The sequence below is a fragment of the Abrus precatorius genome, unplaced genomic scaffold (assembly GCF_003935025.1).
Source record: "Abrus precatorius isolate BTA unplaced genomic scaffold, Abrus_2018 Scaffold8, whole genome shotgun sequence".
Taxonomy (NCBI): domain Eukaryota; kingdom Viridiplantae; phylum Streptophyta; class Magnoliopsida; order Fabales; family Fabaceae; genus Abrus; species Abrus precatorius.
The window spans coordinates 15,369,351-15,390,627 of NW_020874428.1; the positions used below are offsets into that span (position 1 = coordinate 15,369,351).

The following is a 21,277-nucleotide window of genomic DNA, read 5'->3' on the forward strand; positions in this document are numbered from 1 at the left end:
AAAAATATCACAATAAAAATTTTATAATATATACCTTTATTAATGTTAATTTAATTCACTATTTATTTAATAAATTTAAATTCTATCAATATTTTACCTTAAGACTCCAAAATAGTAAAAACATACATATACCTATAATTTAAACCTTATGTGATGCACAAATTTTTTTAATATAAATTTATTAATCTTGGATATATTTATTAATTTTAATAAAATAAATTTAAAAAAATTGAAAAGTGTACACTCTTCTCAAATTTATCTTATTTAATTATGAGTATTCTAATAATGTGTATATATACTTCATGTTCCAAAAATTATTATTAAAATGTAAATATTTGAAAAATTTAAATAGCAACTACAAGTGTTATAATGCAAAAAATAAGGAAAGAGTATAAATGTGAATTTTTAAATTTATTTATTAGTTTATAAAAATAAAATATACAAAAATTATAAAATAGTATAATATATAGATAAATATTTTTTAATATTTTAAAATTAAAAAATAGCATATATAGTATAATAATATGAAGTAATAAGTGAATGGTGCAATATGTAATATTTTTAAATCTTTTACATATCACTGTAATACAACATAAAAGATTAAGATAATAATAAAAGTGACTATTTATAAGCTTCACTTTTAATGTATAATATATATTAGAATCATTATTCTTAAACATAACTATTAATTATAAAAAAATTAATTTTTTTATATATTTAATTTACAATTATTTCTTAAATTTATGCTATTTCTGTAATTTGATTAGTATTAATATTGACGCCTTTTTTTCTTTATTTTTGATCTGGTTCATTTACAATCAAGTTTTCTGTAACAAATTGGTCCAAAAGTCTATCTTAGCAATGTTGCATTCTAATAAAATTATGTATAGTGTAACATGAAATTGGAATTAATATTTATCTTCTATCTCAAAAAGTATAATATTTATGAAAAATTCTAAATATATTTTGGAACTTAGAGAATAGTATTTATATTATACAAAATATAAAAGCTCATATAAAGGTATATAAAAAATAATAATGTCTATCAAATTTTCAATGATAAAAATTATATAAAAATAAAAAATAGAGAGAAAAATACATATATAAGGTGAAAATAAGAAAATTTATCACTGTATTTCAATAAAAAAAAAATTATGAGAGAAAAAGAAGAAAGAAGAAAAGGAAAAGGAACAAATATGAAAAATGTCACACTTTATTTTTAATTTTAAATAAATAAAGAATTTCACAAATTTTTGAAATAATAAAACTTCCATTTTTAATCCAAATTTCATCAAATATTTTAAAATAAGGAAAGGGGTTACAATCTCTATCAAGTCACTACTACAGGACTCATTCAAATACATTAGTTTCAAATTAAAATCATATTCCTATAGCAGTTTCATCCGCCCCTTTCACTAAGTCCGGTGCTAATCGTTTTGATTACCTGAAAAATAAATGTAAGGGTGAGTACTCTACACTACCAAAACATACAATTAAGCATAGAGTCTCACCTCCAACACATTCTCAATACATTAAATAAATATAAGTACATGCAGCATTATCACATCCATAAGTATGATTCATGAACCCATGCATACGCACGCCAGCCACACTCACAGTGACACTGTGATCACAGATTTACACCATGAATGGTCACCGGTTATCCCAGTCTCACGGATACCACGTGGGCAGTCACGGGTCGCTCAACAAAGGTAATGGTCAAAGGTTTAGTCAGGAAGAGAGTGTGTGGCTTGTGGTGCACCTGTTCCACAGTCGGTGTCACCACCACTCCCTCTTTCCCAAGGTATTTCTACCGTCCTCATCTCCTACACTCCTAATGTATTGCTGAATCATTCACAGCACATTACAATGACGTTACACGCCCCAGTCACACACATTTTAGTATACGGCACATAGCCCACATTTAACAGTTACAGCACTAGGCCCACATTTCATTTTCACAGCACACACAACACATAGCCCACAATTCATTCAAGACACACGGCCCCTAGCCTATTTCCATTCATATTACACGGCCCTCGGGCCCACATTTTCACAATATACATTCAGATATACACACATGTATAAATGGCACAAGTGCCCACACCATATATCTCAGCAATTTCCTACCCCCTACTCAGCCACATCACAATATCACATAAAATAGCAGCAAATCAAACATAAAGGAGTAGGGTAGAGTTCTCTCTTACCTTGGATTGAAGACCCATGTCCGAACTCAACACGAAAATGCTCCCCATACGGTTTTTGGCCTAAACAGATGAAAGAATTCCATGAGAACCTCGAAAATTACCAAGAACAGAGAAAGGGAAGGAAAACGAAAACCATAACCGTTTAAAATTTCACCTCCAAGCATTCCCCACACAAATCTGAGCTCCAATCTTGCTCCCGAACGGCTTTGGAGGCAATTAATCGGTGGAAAAGGACTTTGGGGAATGAGAGAATCAAAGGGAGAGGGAGAAATAACTCTCCCCGAAACCTAACCCCCATTAAATCCTTTCTGGTCACGACACTCTCGCTACAACGACACGCCCTCTCGCTACAGCAAAAAAACTAGAGAAAACTACACTCTGGTTTCTGCAGAATCTCACTACAGCAAGACTGCACCCATAAATGCACCCCAAACTGTCGCTCTGTCGCTACAGCGAGACGTCTCTCGCTATAGCAAGAAGGCCACAGTTCTGGTCCTTCCTCCCAAGGCCCTCTCACTACAGCGAAAATCCTCTCGCTGCAGCGAGAACAACCCAGTATCTTGCCCTGCACTTAAGCACTTAGCTCATTTCAGCCCTATCCAGTCATACATATACATATATACACACATTCATGTACTTAATACACATAAACATCATTACTAAGTAAATCAACACACGTATATATGTATATGCATTTAGATTTATATAAATAACAATAATCAATATTACAAAATTCGAAGCGTTACAAAAAAAAAATGAGATAAAATAAGAGAGAGTTACTTACGACAAACAGTACCTGAACAAGAAAGATAAAGAGAAACACACAGGTAAGTGAAAAAGCCCAACCACGAAACAAAATTGATGAATATATAGATATAATTAAAATTGAATAATATTTACAATAATACCATTATATTTTTATTCTTTGGATTTTTAAGTGTTCTTATTTTCAAAGATAAGTTTAGAAACAAGTGTTTTTCATTTTTAAATTTGGTGGTCAAATTCTTACAAGTATAGAAGTTCCACCCTTCCTAATAATGTCAAAATGCTTATTTATAGTATAAATTGGTTGCATAGTTTTATTCCAAATCTTAATGGTAATAGTTTTTTTTTTCTAATTATTAAGCATTCCAATCACTACAACTTTTTTCTAATTATTTCTCAATTTGTTGTGAGTTTTAGATGAGTATTATTGTAAACCTATTTGTAAAGGATGGAGGTATTGAATATGCACCAAGAAGATAAAATTGAAGGCTAGTGATGAATTGAAGAATGAAGACTTTTGATGTTTTATATTTTCATTATTTGTATAAGAATGTTTATATTATTGATTTTATAGGAGTGTTCTTAGTTTTAATTGTTTGTAGGATATTTGCTATACTGCTTGCATGGCCAGCTAAAATTTCAAGGAGACTGCCAAATTATTTTTAGATAATGTATTGATTGATGTTGAAAAGTTGTTGAGGGAGACTGTGCTTATATGGTTTGTTTTCCATCACATCATAAGAATTGATTTTATTAGTCACTTATTTAATTTCTTTTTTTATTTACACTTTTTTATTATTATTTTTTTGATTTTTGATTTAATATGAATGTAACTTTGTATGTGTTCAACCGTGTTATTATTCTTTAAGCTTAATTTGGTAATTTTTCTCTAGTGTGATGAATTGGCTATTTCTTGCTTGAATTATTGCATATTATTTTGACTCATGAACATGATGATGTAGTCCTTGGATTGGATTATATGTGTTCTTTGTATCAATTTAGTCATACAAATGATGTTGATCATATGCGTATGTATTTATCTCAACATTCAATGGATAGGTACACTCGAGTCACTTTTTTCTTTTTATTTGATTTAACTTGTTTGATTTGGTTGAAATTGCATGTATCCCTTTCTTTATTTTCTAAATAGGCAAAATGACCAAATTTGTGTGCTTGTGTGCTTGTATTTTTTATTTATTTTTTATGATAATGTACATCTTATGTTGGCATTATTTCCCTTTCATTTAATTTTATGGATGCATTTTGCTTTACAATAGTTAATTTCTTGTTTTTCATATTTTACTTGCAAAAGATTTCTAAAATCTAAATTGATCATTTTACTTGTAAATAAATTTTTTAGACCATAAAACTCTAAACTCTAAATCTTAATGCTAATCCAATGAACTTTTAAGTTATTAAACTTTTTGACCCATAAGACTTTTTAGCCCTAACCCACATGAGTTAGGGTTAAAACTAGTCTAAATAGACTTTTTGATAACTCTAAAAGATGTACAATTGTAGGTATTTTAAGCAATATTTTTTTTATTGAGACTGAAAAACTTTTGTTTCTACAACAAAATATCAAAATGTTTAAGAAATTTAAAAATAATAATAATTTGTAGATTTGTAATTATTTTATAATATAAATAGCTAAACACAACGAACTATATTCGCAAAGTTACAAGGTACTTCTATATCTTTTTCGTTTCTTTTTTTTTCATTATTTATTCATCTTTTTATAATATAAATAACTTTGTATGTTTAGAACGGTAAAAATTAAAGTACTTTTTAAGTTTTGAATTTCATTACATGACTTTAGTGCCCAAGCCATCCCGTTTATTCTTGTTCAAAGAGTCCATCTCGGCCTTGGGAGTTATGGCCCAAATAATTGAACAAAAAAAGAAGTTGACCAAAAAACAAAATGTAAAACAAATGATAAAAGTAAAAGTGGAATTGACCAAATAAAGAGTGGCTTGCCTTGTTCTTTTCAAGCCATTTTTATTTTGATTCGATAAGAAATAAAAGTTGCCACTATTATTGATGTGCGTTTATATATTATTTTTGTATTGTAAATTCAAGTTTCTGATTTTTAAAATATACCGAGTTTCCCGTTGTGTTTAATTGATTTTTTAATTTTTATCTAAGTTTTACCTTTCCTTTTATGTATTATTAGTTAAACTTAATTAAATAAAATTTGAATATGATTTAAATTTTGAATCTTTATATATAATTAATTAAATTAAAGAAAAATATTAGCAACCTACTCTCTAACATACTTTTTCTAGCAAATTTTTTTATAATTATAATTTTTTGAAAACTACAAAAATATCATTAAAAAAAATATTAAAGTAGTAATAAAAAAGAGTTAAATTCACATAATTTTTGTAGTTTTTAATAATTTTTAATTAATAAAATATATGTTAGAAATAGTGTATCGGTAACATTTTTCTAAATTAGATATACAAGTTAAATAACTGAAAAATTTAACATAATATATTAGTAGAAGTAATGTTTTTGTAATTTTTATCTCTTTAAGAGGACGTATATATTTTACAAACAAGAGAAAGATAAAAATAAAAATAAAAATATTAAAATAGAAAAATAGAACTAAGTATAATAAAGAGATAAAATGTAAAATGTGAAAAATTATTATTTTAACTAAACACGTCTTGATTTTTTATTTTTATTACATTCACGTCTTCTATTTTAAAAATTATATTATAGTAAACATTTACTTTAAAATAATAATTTTTTTTTATTCATGAAAAAGTAGATAGCAATTGGTTATCTAAAATATTCCCAAACTATTCTATTAATATTTTTAAAACAGTGAAATACTTTTTTTTTCTATTACTATTATTTATGTTATTCTTTTAATTCTTATTATAGATTTTCATTTGTAGTAAGTTTTAATATATGAAAAAAATTCATTTTTTATTTTAATAGTTTTTTAAAAGAGTGAGATACTTTTGTCTATTATTCTTTTAATTCATATACTTGATATTTTATTTATAATAAATTCTTATATATGAAAAAAAATAACTTTTAAACCATACAAAAAAATTAATACTTTATTTTTTTCCTTTTCATTTGAGTTTTTTTTTAATAATGGTGTTAAACACATGCTAACGTATGTAATGACAATCTTACGTAACATTTACAAGTTTTACATTTTAATTTTGTATAAAACTAGAGATGACAAATAAGATTAAAACTCATGGGTTAACCCTTAAAATTATATTTTTTTCATCATATTTTTTAATAACTTTTTTATAATAGGGTATTTTAGTCTTAACCCATACAATTTCTAAATAAAAGTAGGCCAAAATAGTAAAGGTTGGGGGCTAATCCACAGAATAAGTTCATAACAATATTTCTCTTTTTTCCTTAGTAAAAACTCTCCTATAACTCTTATGTACTATGATTCTCTCTAATAGTTTATAGTTGAAATTTATCGTTGATTTTCACTTTGTTTTTCCATGTTTCTTTAGCTAATTTATCTTTCCATATTTCTTCGATTTTTCTTTCTTTCCATTTCATATCAATGCTTCTTCAACAGAGAATGGGTTGAACTTATATGATTTTGGTCTTCATTTTGAGCATTCACAATTTTTGCATTCCCTTCTGTTTGTACCAAGACCTATACAGAGCCGAGCACTATAGGTATTTAGTGAAAGTGTAGAATAATTATTAATCTTTTAACCTTTGTATTTTCCTTCAATAGTTATTCTATAATTATTTTTTTAATATTTTATTATGCTTGATGATTGATTGCAATTTTGTTTTGACACGGTCAGTCATAAATCACATCATTCAGTTTTTATCTACCATGTCGATTGCGAATCTTGTTGTTTACTTGCAACTTTTAATTAGTTGGCTAGAAAAAAAAATAAAAAAAAAATGTATATATATATATATATATTAAATAATATCTTCATGTTCAATAGTAACCATATAAGTTAATAAATTTGATTCGTGATATGGTGTGATGCAAAAAGTATCACTATCTATCAAGGATTTTTAAGAATTATATTAATAATATAAATTCTTTTCTCTATTGTTATCTTCTCTAATTTATTTAGTGCATCCAATGATTCCTGAAAATCATAAATGATGAATATTGAGTAAATAAACCAGAATATAAGTTAGGAGTAAAGAGTCTAAACTTTTAGCCTTACTATAACTTATTTAGGAATTAAGGACCTACAAATTCAATAATTAAGTAAGGATTAAAGACTTAGAAGAAATTCAATAGTTTAACTTTTGGCTTTTTTCAATCAAGGGACTAAAATACCATCAGAGTTTATTTTCTAAATATGGGTAATAGTGATTGCAAAATGCTTGACTAGCCATATTTTGCTAGCTATACCAGCTGCTAGTAATAGTAGCCACAAAATTGGTGGTAGATTACAGGGCTAATCAGCCTTATCATTCAAAACAAAAAAGAAAAATGAGACAAATAAGAAGAAATATGCTCAATTTACTGAATCAATGCAAGGCATAATTATGTTATATTCACTAATTTTATTTATTTATTAATTTTATGGATTCAATTCTAATTAGACATTATTTTCTCCATTGTATTTGAAGTAGTTTAGTTCATAAATTCAATTTTATCTTAAAAACGTAAACATATGTGTTTTTTATATGATTAGGTGCATATTATTTCATCATTAAATATGTGTTTTTTTATGTAAGTCTTTTGGTATATAAAATGGATGAGATATTGATTAAACTACTTTTTTAAAATATAGAATTTTATTATGAAGTCTTCAAATCAACATGTGAATGTTGAAGATGAAGTTGTTTCTAAAACCTGAATCACTTTTTTTTTAAAACGCCGAGTCAACAAAGAAAGAGACTTCAAATGTGTGGAAGTTTTTTTTTCAAAAATTGGTAAAGATAAGGATAGTGTGGAAAGGGTTGTGTGTAATTTTTGTGAACGTAATTATGCAATTGGCAAAAATCTTAAGTTAAAAACAAATTATGGGACTTCACATTTTTTAAGTTGCCACATTTTTATTTGTAAAATGATTTTAAACTTGAATCTAAATGTGGATGATAAGTTATCCAACCCAAAGTCCAGCATTACACAAATTAATCAAAACATCCACCATGAGTTGCTTGTGAAAGTTATAATTTAACATGATCTTTCCTTTAATTTTGTGGGATATGAGAGTATTAGGGAATGTATAAAGTATTTAAATCCAAGTATTATGATGCATTCTAGGAACATTATTTTGTCAGATAATAAAAAAGTTTTTATTATGGAGAAAGATAAGCTTAATCAAAATTTGTCTAAAATTCTCAATAGAGTGTGTTTAACTTTTGATGCATGGACAACTTCTTCTACCACTGAGAGATATATTTATTTGACAACATACTTTGTGGATGATAAAGTGACATTAGTTAATAGAATTCTTAACTTTTGTCGGAACCTCCACACATTATATCTAAATTAGAAGCTATCACTTTAGACAATGCTTCTGCTAACGATAGTATGCAAGATCTTTTGAAAGCTCATCTTCGTTTATAAAATAGTTTATTATGTGATGGCGAATATTTTCATGTTCATTGTTCTGCTCATATAATTAGCTTGATTGTCCAAGATGGTTTGAAAGTAGCTGATGAAGCACTTTACAAAATTAAAGAGTGTACATGTGAGAGGACCAGATGGAAGGATGATTAAATTTAAAGATTATGTGCAAGAAGTTGGTATTGACATAAATGTTGGTTTGCGATTGGATGTCCCAACTTGGTGGAATTCAACATATTTGATTCTTGAAAGTGCAATCAAATATGTAAAATCATTTGATATTCTTAGAGTGACCGACGCAAATTATAAATATTGTGCATCAAAAAGGGGAGAGAAGATGTGTGAATTTCTAGAACTATTTTATGAGACAACTAACATGATATTAGGATCTTTTTATCCAACCTTAAATTTATATTTTTTGCAAGTGTGGAAGATTTAGTGCTTGTTAGATGAAAACTTGGTTAATGATAATGAGGTGATAAAGGAAATGTATGTGAGGATGAAAATTTTTTTAAACAAATATTGGAAAAAGTATAGTGTGGTATTAGCTTTTGGAGCTATTTTCGACTCACGTTTGAAATTAGAGTTTATACTTTTTTGTTACACTAAACTTGATTGATCAACTTCTAAAGGTAAAATTTGACAAAATGTATGCAAAGTATATAAGTGATTATTTCAATACAGCAAGTGCTTCTCAATCTTAACTATTTGTTGAATCTAGTATATTGCATAAGGCGAGTGAAAAAGGAAGTAAGCACAAGAAATCAAAAGTATTTAAAGTATTTTTCAGTATTTTTTTATTAAATTTATACTTCTATTATTATTTTATTTTTGTGATTAATATGTTATATACTGAAGGAATTTAAAAAGTTTCAAAGCGAAACTAAATCAAACATTGGAAAGAGTAAATTAGGTCTTTATTTGAAAGAAAAATCACTTGATTATAATAATAATGAAGATTTAGATGTGTTGGGTTATTGAAAACCTAATAAAAAATATTTTTGACACTTACAATTATAATACGAAATGTTTTAAGCATTTCAATTACTACAGTAGCATTAGAATCTGCTTTTAATATAAGTTCTTATTAAGTATAAAAGTTTTATCATTTTTAATAAAAGTATATGTTATTTTGTTTTAATATATGAAATTAATTTTACCAAAGACTACAGTGAAATGTTAACTTTCTTTAAAGATTAAATCACAATATTCATTTTACAAAGGGACAAAAATCTAAGACTTGAGAGTATATGTATACTATTTATTTATTTTGTTAAAATGATATATGAAAATCTCATTTTTGTATCGATTTGTGTTTGAATCGACTTAGACGTGTGTACGATGGCTTTCACCCCACATCCAAAAACGTATTAAAGTTTTGTTCCATAAAATGAGTTAAAAATTAAGCTTATAACTTTTAGCTGTTTACAGTAGTTTATAAAATTAAGCTTATAACTTATTTTATTTATTTATCAATTAATTAATTAATTAATTTTACAAAACATATGTTTTTCCCTAAATGTATGTTTTTAAATATGAAATATTTTAAGATATATGTTTAAAATACATAAAACTAAACAAATTGTTTCTTATATAATATAAATATAAAAATATTTAAAAAATATCTTATAAATTATTTTATTTTTCATTGGGTCACGGAATATCTTCTTATTTTTATATTTATAAATTTTTACTTTTTGAAAGAGTATAATTTAAAATTAATTTGAATTTGAATTTAATTTAAGTTTTAAAATATTGAATCTTAATAAAATATAAAATTTAACTCCTGTAAGATAAATTTGAGTTCTTAATTTCGAAGAGGATTATTTGTACGAATTATTTTATTCTCCATCAAGTCATATAGTATTTCCCTATATTTTTATTTTTATAAATACTATCAATCTCTTTAATATAATTTTGAATCCTTAATAAAATTATTTCCCATTAAATCATATGATATCTCCTTAACATTCTTTTTATAAATTATTTTATATTTTTAAATAGGATTACCATAAAAGTGAACAGAACAAAAATTAACAAAAATAACATATGTAAGTAAGGTTTTGAATATGTGAAAGGTAAATTATTTTTTAAAAATAATAAAAATAATATTGATAAATAACTTTTAAAAATTATATACTTCTTTAAATAATTTTATAAAAGTTAGATGAATTGAAGTTTACCTTAATATTAGTTATAACTTTTGCTATGTTTATTTACTTTTAACGTGAATCCAAAGCATCTAAATTTTTTTTCTGACTACTTATTAAAATTTAACCTTTTGCATGGTTTTACCGCCAAGAATACATGGGATTGATTTTTAATAAATAAATTTTATGGTGCTATGAAGATTAAAAAGATATTTTATTTCTTTTCACATAAAATAATATCACTGATATTATATAAAATATGTATAATAGATAGGGACTGTCAGTAATTCATTGTATAAAAATAAAAATATTTTTTAATTTTTAAAATATTAAAATAATCATAATCCCTTTCAAATTTAAGAACACTGCAAATAACATCCTTTTTAATAATTGACTAATTAGGATGCATTAATGGTTGAAAGAAAAGTCCGTTAAAACTGTACTAAAATTTTCTTTGTTTTTCTGTCTTTGCCGCAAGTCATCATTTGATTTGTTGTGGGTTCTACACTAAACCCAGAATCTTTGTTTTTCCGTGCTCTTCGGAGTTTTTCTTTAGTTCTCCACTACAAATAAATATATAGAATTGTCTACTTCTTTATAAGCAACTCACATGTTCCTACCACTTATTTATAGTCAAAACTCAAAAACTATAGAAATCAGAAACTTCCTACCATTATCATCTACTAACCCACTTTCATTCATTAGATTTTGACATGAAAATAAAGTTTCATTTTGATATATTATTTTAAATTTTTGTTAGACTGAATTTAAGCTTCCATAAATAAAAAATTATTATAAAAAATATACAGTTATTATATTAAAATTATAAAAATATAATAAATACTTTTTTAATAAAATTTTATTATTAATAACTATTTATTCTTAATTCTGTGGGTTAAGGTTAATAAAATTTTATTATTTTTTTCTTTTATAAATTTTTAATACGTTGTTAATATAAAGTTTATGCAGTTAATTAGCTAAAATATCTTTTTAATAATCTCTAAAATATTTATTATAAATTTTATAATTTTTTATTTATATAACAATTTATAAATTTTATAATTTAAAAAGAAAAAAGATAAACAAGAATATGACGAAGGGTCCACCACTTCCTACCTACAACAACTTTCCACTACCCCTTCTTCCACGTTTCAAGGATCTCATTCGCACACATGCCAAAGCCAGTTGATATTACTTCCTATAAGTTATGTTATTTTACACATTTGGTGGCATTTCAATTAAAGCCAATATTAAAAGAAAAAGCTTGATCCATTTATTTCATAAGGAGAAAGAAATTTAAATGGTATTATTAATTGGTATGGTATTATTAATTGGTATTACTAACATTAATCTCTTGAGAGTTCTTAATTAATATAAGTAGTGCTACGTCTCACATGTTGTTATGAACATAAACATGTGGTGTGGAGGTAGAGTTTAAAAAAGAATGGTCCAAAAGATGCTGAGGTTCTGCGTGAGAAAAGTTGCTTATTAATGATGCATTGCACATATTGAAATTGCTATAAATGTCTCAACCAATTTATCATCAATACCCTACCTATCACTCTTCAAAAGATGAACCACTTTCAAATTTCTAGTTGTATATAATACTCGCATAAATTGAAAACGGTTCATTTGTCCTTTTCTATTTTGCACTTTCAACGGTGCATGCTTATCTAGGCCATGCGGTTCACCTCAAAAAGCACTCTCTTCATTTTACATTTAAGCTTAAATATAAATATGTATATATTTCCCTGTACTCTGTATTGGAGCCTTTGGAGGCAAATTATAGATACATTTTGACTTTTGAGACATCATATGAGAATTGAATTGTGCTCTTCATGAGGTCCACTCAACTACTAAATATATATATCTACCTATAATTTCATCCGAAGCAACCTTCAAACTGAATAATTTCTTTTGTCACCTCTAAAAATTACCTTACTGACAAAAATTATATCTCCCTATAATTTAATCTTTTCAATTTTTACATCATAATCTACTAAAATTTTTCGTTTTAATATTACATTTCCGAAAACAATTCCTGTTTTTATTGTCTGATTTTATTTATTTACATAAAGTTTAAAATTAACCATTAACTTTTTATTAATAAAAAAATTTCACTATAAAAATTTTATAATATATATCTTTATTAATGCTAATTTTATTCACTATTTATTTAATAAATTTAAATACTATCAATATTTTGCCTTAAGACTCAAAAATAGTAAAAACATACATATACCTATAATTTAAACCTTATGTGATGCACAAATTTTTTTAATATAAAATTATTAATCTTGTATATATTTATTATTTTTAATAAAATAAATTTAAAAAATTAAAAAGTGTATACTCTTCTCAAATTTATTTTATTTAATTATGGGTATTTTAATAATGCGTATATATACTCTATGTTCCAAAAATTATTATTAAATTGTAAATATTTAAAAAATTTAAATAGCAACTGCAAGTGTTATAATATAAAAAATAAGGAAAGAGTATAAATGTGAATTTTTAAATTTATTTATTAGTTTATAAAAATAAAATATGTAAAAATTATAAAATAATATAATATATAGATAAATAATTTTTAATATTTTAAAAATAAAAAATAGCATATATGGTATGCGAATATGAAGTAACAAGTGAATGAATGGTGCAATATGTAATATTTTTAAATCTTGTACATATCACTGTAATACAACATGAAAGATTAAGATAATAATAAAAGTCACTATTTAATTATAAGCTTCAGTTTTAATGTATAATATATATTAGAATCGTTATTCTTAAACATAACTATTAATTATAAATTTTTTTCAAATTTTTTATATTTAATTTATAATTATTTTTCAAACTTATGCTATTTCAGTAGTTTGATTAGTATTAATATTGACACCTTCCTCTTTTACTGTTGAACTTCGTTCATCTATAATTAAATTTTCTGTGACAAATTGATCAAAAGTCTATCTTAACAATGTTGCATTCTAATAAAATTATGTATAATGTAACATGAAATTGGAATTAATATTTATCTTCTATTTGGATAATTTGGCATCAACTTCAAAATTAAAAATCATGTAAATAATATTTTTATCTTTAAAATGGTGCAAGATAGCCTTACATATTCGAAAATCGAAAGTTAATAAGATAAATTTGACTTATAAACAATAAAAATAATTAAATAACATAAAAAGTGTTAAGAAAATAAAAAATATTATTATTTAAAAAGTTAAAGGAAAAATAATACCTCTACTGATTTTGAAAAATTATTTTTAGAATTTAAAGCTTCTAAAAATATTCTTGCATCATATAACGTCACTTCCCACCCAGAATAAACAAATATTATAAATTAGCATATCAAAATCACACGACACCAAAACATTTTATGTTACCACAGCTTTCCTCCCGTGAAAAGTATTTTGTTTAAAAGATGAATGATGATTCAATAATAAAAATTATAATATTTATGAAAATTTCTAAATATATTTTTGCAACTTAGAGGATGGTATCTATATTATACAAAAATTGAAAAATCCATATGAAGAGATATAAAAAATAATAATGTCCATCAAATTTTTAATGATAAAAATTATATAAAATTTTAAAAAAAATAAAAAATAGAGACAAAAAATATATAAACAAGCTTGCAAGAATAGTAAAAATAAAAAATTTATCACTGTATTTCAATAAAAATAAAAAAATTATGAAAAAAAAAAGAAAAAAGAAGAAAAGAAAGAGGAACAAATGTGAAAAAGAAATATGAAACAAAATAAAGGAGTTACTTATGACAAACAGTACCTAAACAAGAAACACAAAGAGAAACGTACAATTGAGTGAAAAAATTCAACTGTAAAGCAAAACTGATAAATATATAAATATAATTAAAATTGAATAATATTTATGACGATACCATTACATTTTATTCTTCAGATTTTTAAGTTTTCCTATTTTCAAAGATAAGTTTAGAAACAAATGTTTTTCATTTTTAGTTAGATTTTAAAAATATTTTCTAAAATTTAACTAAACATATTTTCTCTTCTATTTTTTGATTTCATTGAAAATAAAAACCAAACACAGTGTTATTTTTTCATTTCTAAAAATTAAAGTGCATGTCTATCTATAATTTAATTTTTTCAATCTTACATCGTAATTATTTGGAGGACAAGTGTACCCATCGAGAAGTAATAAAGGGTTCTTAAATTAAGTTCTTGAAATATCGTCCCACAAGGATTGATTTCCAATTACTAAGAATTTCCTAATTTAATTATTTAAGCTTCAAAGATACGAGATTAGTTAAAAACAAGAATTTATAAAATCAATTATAAGACTAAGAGTAAGAAATACAATGCACGTCTTGGTTAAATTTATCGGAGAGAAACCTAGGACATGTGAATTTTTCGATTCAATCCTTTATGTTATTTTTTTGTTTAACTCTAAATCCGATTTCTTTGTGATTACCAATCATTCATACGAATACTATTAATACCTAATGGTCATGCAACATTAATATTCTTTTATCTAAATTAACATCTCCAATGGTCATGCAAGACATCATTTTGAGAAAGCTTAAAGAACCTGTGAACTTGTTAATTTAATAACGATTAAAAGAGAAAGATTAGTTTGGTTCACCTAATCCTTTGTCTCGTTTTACCCTATAGATCTATTAATTAACCGAGGTACGGTCGCCTGACGATATAATTAATTATGATTAAGAGAGAAGTGCAATAAGATAAAATCTAATCACAGAACGGAATTCAAATTTAGATTCAAACGTCAAAACCTCATAAATTCATGAACAATAGTTTCTATAGCCCTAACTATGGACTTAGTTACTCATACTAAAGAAAAGAACTAAAATAATCATAAATAAAGTCATAAAGAAAAGTAAACTAGAATGAGATGAGTTCTCGGTCTTCAAATAGGATTGCTCGAAGCTTTAAGTCCCGCCAAACATATGTCAAGGATTCTGTGCACAAGAAAGGAGATGAGAAGTGTCAAAACGGTCCTCTTTTACAATGCTTGAGATCTCCTTTTTAATAGGGTTTGAAAACCCTAAAGACTCTTCATAATTGGACTTCCAACAGATAAGCACGGCAGTGCAAGGCCTTGAGCACGACCGTACATGGGCTCAAAGCACCCCGTGCTTGTTGGAAGGGTCTGGGCATTCTGACTGCTGCGAAATTCTAATCTTCTATCAATTTGGGCATAAAAACGCACCCAAAGTATACTTACGACCTCTTTATGCCAAACTGTATAATTAATATATAAATTAGTGTAAACACCAAATAAAATAAAGGTCAAATATAAATATATGAATTGTAAAATATGGCCTAATTACAGACTTATCAGCAATCTACTAAATTTTTTTATTTTTATATTACATTTGTTAAAAATGTCATATTTAAATTATAATAATTTTAAAAATTATCTTAAATAATTTTAAGAGTAATTTTTCTCATTACATCAGGTGAATTTTTTTTTTTTTTTGCATTCTTCGTATCTTCTAATTCAATTTTAATTTTAATTTATAATTTATTTATCATTTTAAAAAACTTATTTCTTTAATTTAGTCATATTCCATATCATAAACTATTTATAATTAATAATAATAAAAATTCAGCTTTTAAATTTCTAATATTTATTAAATTTTAAAATTATCATACAATTTATCTTTAATTTTTATTTTAATTGAATGATAGCCAATTCTATAAAAAGACTTACCAGGGTATAAAGTGTGAAGGACAAGTGCTCGAGTCAGAGTCTCACAAACTTAGCTACAGAAAAGCTTTGAAATTTTGAAAGCTTTTGCTTAATTTCCTCCATTTCTCATTGGAAACTCGGAATAGAGAGCAAGTTACAAAGTAAGAGAAATAGAAAATACAAGGCGACTACGCAATACACAAGACCACCTTCCTATAGATTTCATATGAGCAAGAATTTAATTTTTTTTTTTACTAATTGCTAATGAAATCATTGATAATGGTGATCACTAAGTAATCCAACTCAACTAGTAGCTGTTATGGAATGGCTTGTAAGTTTGAAGATCAACAATAACTCCAGCTACAGAACCTGCTGCAGCTGCTATTGTAATTATGAGGCAAGCAACACTAAGCATTTGTAGGCATATCCACTTTAAGCTCCACTTTGGTATTTTCTTTTGTACTATATACATCTCCACAGGGAAATACACAGTAAGAGGCCAAAATCCAATAGCTCCAATAAGCCCCACAATGTCATTGAAGAATGGTAGGAGCATGGATATTATAGTGGTTATGATCACAAAAATTGTCCTCCAAACCAATCTGAAGAAGTTGAGTCTAAAGGGTTTGAAACCAGGGATTGGCACTAAAATGTCTTTGTTCACAAAATCACTATTTGGGTATCTTTCGGCTGCTACTTTTTCAACAAATGAGAAAAGGGGTTGGCAGTAAACTTGGTATGCACCAACAAGGTGAATTACAATTGCAGCATTGGCTATGTCAAGGAGCCAAAATGGGTTATAGAAGCCAAAACCAGTGAGAAGGTTTCCAGGGCTTGCGTCTCCAAAAGCAGCATAGCCGAAACAACCACAAAGCATGTAGAAAAGGGTTGTCACTACAACACTGATAAAAGTAGCCTTCTTCATTGTTTTTGACTCTGATGGAGGGGCTTTAATTGTATCCTGTTTCATAACATAATCACCATTTTAGTTGAGACTTTAATTTAAATTAATAATATAGGGTCATGTGAGTGTCACAAAAAGTTTAGTAAAATTAATTGTACCTGAATTTCTATAAGGATCATTGAGTAGGAGTAGGCAAATGCTATGTTTCCAAGAGCTTGAAAGCTTCTCCAAACCTTTTGGGTTTGTGTCACAGTTCCAATACTTATACCAGTTAGGCTTCCTCTAACTCTTCTGTTTTCTGTTACGTGTCCAATTCATGTCAAATTTCTGCCCAGTTATTTAATTCTCAAACAAAGAAATAATAATAATAATAATAATAATAGTAAAATTTAAATAACTTCAATTCATGTTAACTTCACTTCTTACGGCTAAATTTAAATAATTAATAATAATAAAATTTTATTAAAAAATCTTTAATTTTTAATATAAAAAATATTTTATTTTCTAATAAAAAGATATTATTTTTGGATGCTTAAAAGATATCATACCTATAACTTTGCCAATACCAAGGCCAAGCCCAATAGTTGAGTACGTGAAGGACATAACAGCAGCTACAATAGAGAGCCACCATAACTCATGGAAGTCTGGAATTTGGGAGAAAATAATTTCCGCAATACCAAAAGAAATCATGTAAACATTGCTATTCATATGGCATGGATTTTTCCCTCCGCTACTATGAAAACAATTAGACCTTTTAATTGCCCTGTTCGATCAAAAACCCAAAACAGCCCAATCAGCACATTTTCCTTGCACTTCTTGCACACAACAATATTACCAAGAATTTCAAAACTCACATCATGCTTATAGAAGCTGCTATAGTGTACCCAATTCCAACTCCAAAAAGATTTGCATACTGAACCAACCCACAGAACTTGACCTTAACACCACCTGCACAAACATATCCACAAAATTACCCAAGATTGAAATTTTGAAAACATAAGCACCCAAATTTTTTTTACTAAAAACAATTTTCATTTGTTTAGCATACATACCAAGGTACGATCTAACAGCATCCGTGTAAGTGTAGTTTCTCTTGCCACTAACTTGGTCACCAGAACGGTAACAAGCAGAGAGAAGAGTGGAGGCATAGTAGGTGACAAAAGAGAAGAGAACCATAACAGAAGGACCAGCTACCCAACCAAGCTGAGCTATGGCCCATGCCAAAGACAACACCCCAGAACCAATAACAGCGGTTATTATGTGAGCACTTGCAGTCCACACAGTGCCTGTTTTCTCAAACACAAAGTGGGAGTGTCACTAAAGAGTAATATTCAACGACAAGTAACAACAAAACATTATTTTATTAAATAAAGTCGATTATCAAAAACTTAATAATAATAAAATCATATCTAAATAAGTACATATTCTGGTTAAATGTGTATGAAAAAAAATCATTATTTTTTAACAATTTTATAAGTAAACAAAACTATAAGTATTGCTAAACATGAAATGAATTTGGAGTGAACTTTAATGTTTAGCGGATAATTGATTACCAGTTCGTTTGAGGCGTCCATCGTCATCATAGCACTTGGAACCTCCCTGTGGAATCATGTCAACGGAGATTTCAAATGATTGTTGATGATTCTTGCTGCCACCGTTCTCAGTCATCGTGTTATGGCACAAAGCGTGTGAGTGTGAGAGAGAGAGAGACCAACCCAAGTTAGGCTTCAGAGTCAGCACTCAAATTCTAATATCCCAGTCTCGGATGTTGCTCGTGCACACTGTTGTGTAGGATTGTCAATTATGATCAATCATATAACATGTATAAAATAAAAGATGTTTTGAAATTATGCAGCAGAAAAAACAAGATGGGTGTTGCTCAAGTTTATGAATAGATAGACATAAGGGTTGTTATGTGGCGGTGACTTTTGTGAGAAAGTTTAACAAAAAATTTCTCGTGTTCTGCCACAAGTTGAGTTTCACACACACACCCCTTTAGTGAGTCTCAGAAAAGAGAAACTGGTGAGTTTATGTGATGTGAGGGTCTTCAGAGTTGAGACAACGTTTTCCAAGTTGTGAAGAAATTGATTTAGGGGTGGTGCAAGGAACAAGGTGTGTGTGGGGTATAAATAGGTGTTGGGACGAAGAGAGTGGCGTTACCACTAGGAAGAAGAAATATTTGGACTAATGGGTGCAGTTGCAGCCCCACATGCCACGCGATACCATAGAGTTCAAAAAGTGATTATTGGGAAATATATTCAGTCAAATTTGACCATTTTCAACGGGTTGTTATGTGAATACAAAATTAAATTAGGTATCTTGGTAGTAAACCTTTTTTCTCAAAATTATATTAATTCATATTTATAACTTTGTTGGTAATTTTTAATATAAATTAAATTAATTCCTAAGATTTGACATGAGAGAGGTAGATTCTACACGTAAAGTGACGTGTTGGCTAGCTCCTCGATTTAGACACTCTTCTGACGCAAACCGTGTGTGGCTCCCCTCACCGGCCACTGTGCTAACTTTGTATTGAATATGAAAAATTTCGCTTACAACTATTTTGGCCACTTTCCTACCTTCTCAACTCGGTTTCATTCTCATTTTGTGTTTTTTTTTTCTTTTATTCTCTTCTTTTGGGGATATTGTTTCGGTTTTGTAATTTTAAATATATAATAGATACAATATTATATATAATTTATTTTTTAAAATATTCTTGGAAATTGAAAAGGACATAAATAAAGTGTCTTGCTTCAAATGTTATAAAATTAATTTTTTAATGACCATTATCGCCTAATTAATGAAACTATGCCTATCTTAGGCTACTGCTGAACACAAAGTAGAAAAGCTTAATTTGGACACTACATGATAGTTTGTAACAAGTAACTGCTGCTTGTGTTGTGCCTCCGTGAGTCTGTGTACTAGGTTAATAAATACTTTTATCTTCCTTAATATAAGGTTATCGTATGAAATATTCTATTCCATTTGATCCTATTTTAAACATTTCAAATCATTTGATAAAATTAGTATCAGTGTCTATTTCATTCTATCCTTTTGTCAATTCAAATATAGCCTTAGATTACATTATTATTATTATTATTATTCCTTCGGTCTCCACATATAGTTTTGACAAAGACATTTTTTTGTTTCCTTTAATGTATTACCAAGAAAATAATATAATAATACATCGAATTATTAGTGAAAAATTGATACTAATTACACTCATGAAAGAATTGATGTCTAATGACACATGTAGAGCTTAGATGCAAACTTATCTAAGCCTTTTTCACTTTTCTTTACTGAAAAGTTTCTATCAAATGTTTCAAACACAATGCAACTGTACCAAAAGCCAAAACCAATAATAATTGCTTCACAAATTAACTGAAATTGAAGGTTGACAACTCTCATACCTTCAGCTTCAGGGCTCTCTCTCTTTCTTATGCTTCGCTGTTTCAGAACTTTACTTTAAATTAGATGCAATATAAATAGCATAGCAAATTGCAACAGCCGCAGCTATATATACACTAATATTTTTGCTAGAATAGAATAGAGGCTACGGTATTACTTAGATACGTAGCTGGTGTGCTTCTCTTGAACTACACTATCTACCTTATATAGTGGAACACAATGTGTTATAGAGCCTACAAAATATTATTATCTATCTCTTTAAAGGATCACCCTAGAAAAAAAATTCTCGTGTGCAGAGCTATCATCCACCCTTACTGAATGAGAATAAGGTTCCTTTATTATTCATTATCAGAATTGAATGAATTGCCTAAAAAAGTGATACACAGCAAGCATATTTATCAATTATTTCAGTCAAAATTGTTTCTTTTTTTTTTTTTTCAACATTGTGGTCTTAAAAGAGTCAATAAATAAGGGCTAATGGTTCTCCTCAATAGGAAAATACATACTGAAACTCCCATCATTGGTGGACATGGGGCATCTAATTCTTATCTTCAGGTCCCAATAACTGAGGAAAGAAAGGTTATTAGCGAAAGTTTCTTGG

The 21,277-nt window shown here is 27.1% G+C and overlaps 1 protein-coding gene across 2 annotated transcripts; it reads right to left on the reverse strand.

Moving 5' to 3' along the window:
* Window positions 1–15,433: 15,433 nt before the first annotated feature.
* On the reverse strand, window positions 15,434–20,852 carry LOC113874959 (amino acid permease 3-like). Of its 2 annotated transcripts, XR_003506120.1 has the most exons (8): window positions 20,679–20,852; window positions 18,822–19,049; window positions 18,321–18,554; window positions 18,123–18,216; window positions 17,817–18,031; window positions 17,427–17,566; window positions 16,386–17,325; window positions 15,434–15,913 (listed from the first exon to the last, which is right to left on the reverse strand). XR_003506120.1 is itself a non-coding variant. In XM_027513297.1 (6 exons), exons 1-6 carry the CDS (start codon window positions 18,934–18,936, stop codon window positions 16,672–16,674), a joined length of 1,452 nt encoding a protein of 483 aa, XP_027369098.1. In that variant the 5' UTR covers window positions 18,937–19,369; the 3' UTR covers window positions 16,430–16,671. The 2 variants fall into 2 exon arrangements, 1 of the variants encoding a protein (XP_027369098.1); XM_027513297.1 differs by lacking the exons at window positions 15,434–15,913; window positions 20,679–20,852 and having other exon boundaries at window positions 16,430–17,325; window positions 18,822–19,369.
* Window positions 20,853–21,277: the final 425 nt, after the last annotated feature.